This window comes from Lipotes vexillifer, unplaced genomic scaffold (genome assembly GCF_000442215.2).
Source record: "Lipotes vexillifer unplaced genomic scaffold, Lipotes_vexillifer_v1.1 scaffold402, whole genome shotgun sequence".
Lineage (NCBI taxonomy): Eukaryota > Metazoa > Chordata > Mammalia > Artiodactyla > Lipotidae > Lipotes > Lipotes vexillifer.
In genome coordinates, this window is record NW_006798409.1 from 48780 (window position 1) to 56292 (window position 7513).

The 7513-nt window shown below is 47.7% G+C and overlaps 1 protein-coding gene across 1 annotated transcript in view; it reads left to right on the forward strand.

The window, feature by feature from the left end:
* DSCAM (DS cell adhesion molecule) overlaps positions 1-7513 on the forward strand; it is a gene marked incomplete at its 5' end in the record, with an annotated part of 155192 nt that overhangs the window by 14512 nt on the left and 133167 nt on the right. Inside the window, one exon of the mRNA XM_007470501.1 lies at positions 7271-7341. Coding sequence (XP_007470563.1) covers positions 7271-7341 — 71 coding nt within the window. The remainder of the gene's footprint in view (positions 1-7270; positions 7342-7513) is intronic.

Genomic DNA, 7513 nt, shown 5'->3' on the forward strand with positions numbered 1-7513 from the left:
TCTTTCCCTGAAGAAATGAGGTCATCATTTAAGCAGTGAGAATCCCCAGATGGAAGCTTCTGGAAGCCGTAGACCCACTCTTTTTTATGGTAATGCAGTGCCCAAGTCTAGGGCACCTGAGGATGCCTCTCACCGCCTACCTGCTGAGGAAATGAGCCTGTGAGGCGTAGGCCTGGGTCTTCCCCACCCTATCACTACCTTGAAGCTACACTGGACTCCCTGTGGCCAGATCAGCGATGAGCCCCCTTCCTGCCCCCTCCTCCGTGTGTGAGCTGCACCTGCCCCTGTCTGGAAGCCCTTCAAGGTCTACACCTACTTTTCTGTACTCTCCCTTGAAAAGCAGGTGAAACATCTCCCCTAGTGCGGTGACTTTTCCAGTCTCCGGGATGATGTTAGTGCACCAAGTAGAATTCTTTCTGACAACAGCCTTTGAGCCATCATTTCTCCAAGGGACCATGGGCCACTCATGTTTGTACCCTTCGTGTGTGTCTGACACAAGGAGACGGCTCAGTATATGTGGATGAAACGTCCTTAAACCTGCCTTACAGGACTGTCTTAGAAATACACACAATGAGCAGTGTGTATGTGTGTGTCGGGGGGGGGGCGGTGAAGAAAATACATGAAGGATTAAAACCACACTGAAATTTTGAATGGCATCATAAGGAGAGAAAAGTAGAGAAAGGCAACAGGGCAGGTCTGGAAGGCGGATAAAGAGGGAGGCAGGAGAGAGAAGGCGCACCCATCAGAGCTCCAACTAGGACCATGGGAGGCATCCCGGCTATAGCAGCTGGAGCTGGGTAGGTAGCAGTTACCCTTTAGGCTAACCATAGGTCCCAGTTAACCAGCATCCATCCTTCTTGCAGTTAAGCGTTCAGCGAACTACAACCCATGTAAATTCCACTTACAACGCTCATGCTAAGAACAGTTTTTGCATATTATAAAAAGAAAGAAACATGGAGAAGGGTATGCCACAGACACTGCATGTGGCTTTGCAAAGCCTAAATCCTTAGGATCTGGCCCTTTACAGAAACAGTTTCCAGATCCCAAACTTGCGTCTTGCCACGATGGGAATTCAGGCTTGGATCTCTGTTGTGTCATCCATCGCAAAGCTGAGAGAAATAGGAATCACCACCACTCATGTAGCAGCCCCAGCTAATGTTGGAAAACAGCATGGTTCCAAATGCACAACAGTGTGCTTATTTCCAAGTGAGACTCACAAACGTATTAACAGACCCTCTGATACACTTGACCTCGGGAGATAACCCCGAAGCACAGATCAATGTCTAGCACACCTCCCGACCCACCTCAGCAACCCTTAGCGCCCCCCAGAGAGGAGAAGTCGAGAGAGAAAGTGGAGACAAGGTCAAGCATTAAGGAGATTAGCTCTCAATGGATCAGAAGAGCACCGACTGGCCAGGTTTCTTTGACACTGATCCTCATGTGACGTCCGCAGCTGACCCTCACCCATGACCGGCTTCCCCATTGGCAGCTGTGCCCCGAAGGTCACGTGTCACTTAGTGCCTGGCACCGAGTTGGGGGTGGCTGATCCCATCACCATTTTCATGAGGACTCTGCCCCTAGAACGTGAATGTTCAGTGACGCGGGGCAAAATTCAGTGCTGAATAACTGCTGAATTTTCAGACGCATCGGAGACGGAAGGTCAGGATTAGCGAAGCGTTTTACCACAGGGAGCTGGTGGGCTTCCTTCGGGTCTGGGACTGAGTGAACAGGCTTTGCATCATCTTTCATCACATTCAGAGTGGCAGCTCTGATCTAGAAGGAGAGTTTCCTGTGTGCTGAGCTGGAGGCTGCGGCAAGGGGATGTGATGAGGGCTTAAGGATAAAAGGCATCGACGCACAATAGACACGTGAATAGAGGGGCCCACTAGGGCCCCGTGTGGCATCATCTGTGCCCTTCAAGGAAAGAGTCCACTGCACAGGGTCTGCCGGCCGAGAACCAGGATTGCCCGATACCTGAGCCTTCAGCCACCTGCTTCTGTAATCGTCGTTCTGCTCCAGCATCCATTTAGAGACGCTGGAAATTAAGCCTAAATAGATCACTGCCCCCTTTGCTGTTCCTCATGCATGCTCCGTGTATTCCTGCCAGCTATCCTGGCATGTTCTGAAATATTCTGGAATTATTCTGGAATGGTTTGGAATGTCCTTCGCCCCCGCCAAATACCTCTTCTCAGGTCTTTCCTCAGTTGCATCTTCTCAATGAGTCTTACCCTGACCGCCCCCCCCCCATTTAAATGTCAGTCCCCATGCCTGCTCAGGCACGCTTGGTCCCCTCCCTCCCTTCACACTCTCCTTTTTAGAAAATAGACTCTATACGACCCGCATACCATATAATTTGCTGATTTATTTTGTTTAGGATCTTTAGTTTTGGTCCCTCCCACAAAGGCAGGAATAGTTGTCTGTTTTGTTCACTGCTGTGTCCCAGACACCCAGAACAGCATTTGGCACATAGCAGATGCTAAATAAATAACAGTTTAAATGAATAAGCTATTTATTTGATAAATAATCATTAAATGAATTCATCCTTTCCCCATTTAGGGGTCAACTGTTCTTGGTTTTATTTTGATTTTTGCTGAACTCTCTCTTGGTCTCCTGTGCCCAGCAAAGAATATGCTGCACATTCTGTTCACCCAGGCTACTTTTTTTTTTTTTTTTTGGCCGCGCTGCTTGGCTTGTGGGATCTTAGTTCCCCATCCAGGGATTGAACTCGTGGAAATGAGAGCACCGAGTCCTAACCACTGGACTGCCAGGGAATTCCCCACACTGCTTCTGTCAGAGATGAGCATGTGGTTGTAGATCATGAAGTTTTCCGTCAGTCCCTTTTTTTGCCGATTTTTGCCCAGTCTCTGCCCAGTTTTGGACCTGGCACACGGTAGGCCCTCAGTAAATTCCCCAAGAGGAATCAGATAGAAGTTTGGGAGTGCCTCCCACTGGGGTGGATCATCCCAGCCCCATAAGCAACTGAGCCCCAAGCCTCTGGGTGAAGGCAGGAGACCAATACATGGAGGAGAGAATAATTTGCGGGCAGACGGGAGTGTTGAGGCTTGAGTCTCGGCGTTCCTTCCCTGCTTGGAAAGGATAGAGGACCGTCTCGGCTTTGACAATTAGGAAGGGTCTGTCATCCCTGTATTTTCAGCCAAACAGAATTAGTAGAAGTTGCCTTGCCTAGAAACAAAATTAGGAACTGTAAATTATAGTCTTCATTTATTATTCTTTGACAGACTGAATAGTTTTGGCTTCTGTAGAAATGCAGAAACTATGTATTTTGGAAAATCACATTCATCGTTAATTCTTACCTCTAGCCTTCTCTTCCCACAGGAAAAAAGCTAAATATTCTGCTTTAAAAAAAGAAGAAAAAAACATACTTTCTATTTATAGTACAGCTTCAATTCAGTAGCATTAAATAAATGCTTAAATGTCAAATGTCAACACAATTTTCAAATTTAGTTAAATCAATGGAGGCCTAATGGTTGATCTTCAATCATGTCAGCATTGGGAATTCAATCTGCCTTGGATTCTAATTTTACAGAAATTGTCCTTCTGCAATGAGATGAGGATCCGTGAAAAAAAATTACTGTTCAGGAGTTGTAAGGAAAGCACTAAAATTCTCAAAGCAGACTCATTTTTAATATCATTTTTAAAGAGTTTGTCTTATAATGTTTCAGAAACTTAGAGTAGAAATTTCAGCACCCAAACAGAAACTCTTCCTAATTATATTGGGCACCGTGCCATTGTGAGTATATGGGTTACATTCCTTTAGTCTCTGTCTTTAATATAGTTTCTATCACTTTATTTTTAAGAGAGGGGAGGTCTGAGTGCATTCACTTCAGAGACCAAGCAGACTAATAAATGAATTACTAACAAATCGCAGAAGTATTTATAGGCTTACTAACAAATCACGGAAGTATTTTTAGGCTAAGTAAAAAAGGTTTTGTGTTCTTACAAATAGTCATGTCTGTCCTGGAGTCAGGGACTGTCCCTCCACCACTTCACAGGGACCTTCATAAAAAACAAACTGTCCCCAATTCACACTTTATGTTTTCTGATAGAATCAAGGACAATTTTTAAACACTCTCCTAGTACCTTTGTTTTTAATTATGAATATGTCTCAATGAGAAAATGAAGGCTGTGACTATTGCCTGCCATGCCCCTGAAAAGGCTGCAGCAAAGGCCAAAGGATGTGGAATGCATGGGGCCCCAACAGTGCCTTCGATTTCTAGCGAGCAGGTTCCTTGTTCAATGTGATTTAGCATAATTAAATTAAAATAATCAAGCATCAGTATAGCCGTCAGACCTCAACCTAATTTTTCAAGGATTTTAATGAATGAACCACATGCTTCTCGCTGACCACAGAACTCTCGGTGTGTGAGAGAAATCTGTTCCACGTGCTTTCCTTGGATCTGTTATCGAAATGTTCCTGCATAAAGGGCTTGACCCTGTGAGCAGAAATGTGGTGCAGCCGCATAACAATGATCACAATTAGATGGATGCCAGCCTCTCCCTGGGTTACTATTCCAGAAATTGGCTGCAGTGCTAGCACCGCCTTTTCACCTGGAGAATTGATAAATCCAAGAGGCTGCAGGACCCCTAGAAAACTAAGTACCCTGTGCCCTGCTGGGGAGGGAGAACTGTTCTCTGAGCTTCAGCATCCCTTCAAAGCAAGGACTCTATGTGGACTGTTTTCCTGAGGCCACAAGCCTCAAGTCTGTTGGGAAAAGAGGGAAAGACTGTCCCCAGGCTGAGGCGGGAGCTTGTGGGCACGGGCAGGAAACTGATGGAGGCAAAAGACAGTCTCCAATCTGCCCAGGGGCAGGTGTGTTTAGGTTCCTCTGAGATATTGGGCTGGCTGGGACATAGGGTGCGTGGAGGTGGGGTGCGCAGAACAGACACCTGCAGAGGAAGGCAGGACACAGAGAGGGGGGCAAAGTTAGTGTGAGGGGCGAGAGGTTTGAAGCGTGAGCTGGGCCCATGTCCCCTTTAAAGAGGTAAAGTGAAGACCAGAATTAATGTTTAGGAACAAAATTGACACCTGGGCCAGGCATAGATGCTGGTCTGCAGCAGGGTATCAGGGGCAGAGGCTATGTCCCCAGTGAGGAGAGAGACAGGGAAAGCAGAGAACAGAGACATTGAGGGTCGATTTCAGGGAGGGCTTCGCTAGACTGCGGATGCAGGGCAGGCAGAAGGGAGCAACCTGCTGACCTGACTCTCTCCCCGGTTCTTGTAAACATTTCCAGCAGCTGAGCAGACACCTCAGTACAATGTCCCCACTTCCCTTCAAATTCATACTTCTCAAATGTAATGAATCGTCTTTTCTGGAAATTCGGCTTCCTCTCTTGCACCCTCATGTTACCATTCTCCCCCAGTCCCACCAGCCCCGACTGTGGAATTGCCCCCCACCTTTCTTCCTTCGTGTGGGGGAGCAGCCCTCAGGTTTTATTACTCTACTTAGTAACAATTCCGGCATCCGCTGCTTCTCTCCCGTGGTCACTGTTTATCCCCAATCCACCCAGCGACGTTTCTCCTGCAGCCATCAGTGGTCTCGTAAAGCCCCGCAATGGGACCGGACCGCTGGCTGCATTGCACACTATCCTCATCGGTGAAATCACCCCCGCCGGTGGGTCAGTGCCCTCACGTGCAGGGCACACTTTTTTGCACAGGCCACTGCAGCAATGCAAACCTCTACTGCGTTCCTGGTGCCCTCTACTCTCCCCTGATTTTGCCCCTTAGGATTTTGGTGAAAAGAGAGACTATCAGATTTGAACCTGCTCCCTGCAAGCAGCAAGCATACCTGTGTCTTCGCTCACCTTCCTTCCCTCCCCAGTAGGTCTGCCGAAGCTCCTTCTTGCTTCCTCTTCCTCCCATCCCAGCGGCTCTGGCCCCTACACACCCCTCTCCCCGCCACCTCCCCTCCTGCTTCTGTCCTCTCGCTTCTCTGCTGGGACATTGTCCCTTCGAGTGTAACTTTTCTTTTGGCTGGTTTCTCCAACTTCCCCCGTAAAAACACCCAGTGAGAATAATCATCATCATTACTGCTTATGTGTTCTGAGCACACTGTTTTCATAACAATTCTGACATAAATTGTATTGTCCCATTATATAGAGAAGGAAACTGAGGCACAGAAAAATGAAGTAACCTGGAAAAAAACACCCAGCGACTAAGCGAGGGAGCAAGAGTTTGAACTCAGGCAGAAAGACTCAGACAGCCACCAGCTTAGCAACTGCACTGTGGTGTCACTCAAAACTTCTTTCTCTGAAAAACAGAAAACATGTTTCCCTTGCTCTCTCATCTCCCCTGAAATGACCCTTCTCTTTCCCCTTCCTCTCACTTCCAAACCCTTCAGGTTGGTTTCCGTTTGCCATTCCTGATTTCTCATCTCCAGTCCTCCTGGCATCTCCACATCCACAGAAATGGTCCTTTTGTAGCTCAGCAGGGATTGAAAATCTGTCCTTCGGACAATATGTGATCACCCAATGGGGTCTCTCCCTGCTGACCCCTCGGTTACTGTCTGCTTCCATTTCTCCGAAGACACTTGAGTATGTGCTGTGTTGCATCCACATCTTCCTCTCTGTGTGCTCGGCCCGGTGTTCTGATTAGATTACAGACCCTTGCTGGAGAAGGATGTCTCCTCTCTCTAAGTTCCATTCTGTGTACGTAGTACAGGGCACATCCCTAGTACCTAGTGGTTGACTGTCCCTGGGAGGTAAGTGGCCCCCCTGCAACCACTGGAAATAGTTTGGAGTGAGTTGCATGCTTTGTCTTACTCTTCCACTGTGTCTCTCCTCTGTGGCTGCAGCCCCAGGTTAATAAGAGTTTCCCACTGGAAAGTGTAGAGAACTAAAGCCATCAAAGAGACTCAGAAGCCTTTTTTTCTCTTCCCTAAGTAGTTCTGAGCATCCTGAGGGGCCCCAATGCACGTCACTAAACAAAACTTCCAAAGGAAGGAGAGGGGTCTTCAGCAGCCACTATAGAGTTTTATCAAAGAAATGTTGTTTTACAACTTCCTGTTTTACGGGTTTATTGACTTGAGAAGTTTATTCATCAAGTTGTCAAGGACAAGGTGAGGAAGAATACGAAATCTATTTTTTCTAGGAGCGAGTGAGCACGAGGTAAACGCTGTACGCAGTGACTCTGCAAAATTGGTTTTCCCACTAAAGCTGCTGTGGCCTGTCTTCTGGGCCTGCGTATTACTGTGTGGGTTCCTATTCGCTCAGGAACCCGTCTCTAACCGGTCTGTGGGTTTTGCTCTTTACAGCTCCCGACGGCCCACCTCAGGAAGTTCGCCTGGAACCCATCTCATCCCAGAGCATCAGGGTCACCTGGAAGGTAAACCCAGCAAACACTTGTCTTCTTGGCACTTTTTCTGTGGAGAGTGGAGAGCACTTCACTCATGTTAAGTGTTATGATGCCAAGGCATCATGCCTTGTGATGCCTTTTTTTTTTGGGGGGGGGGGGGGGTGGTACGCGGGCCTCTCACTGTTGTGGCCTCTCCCGTTGC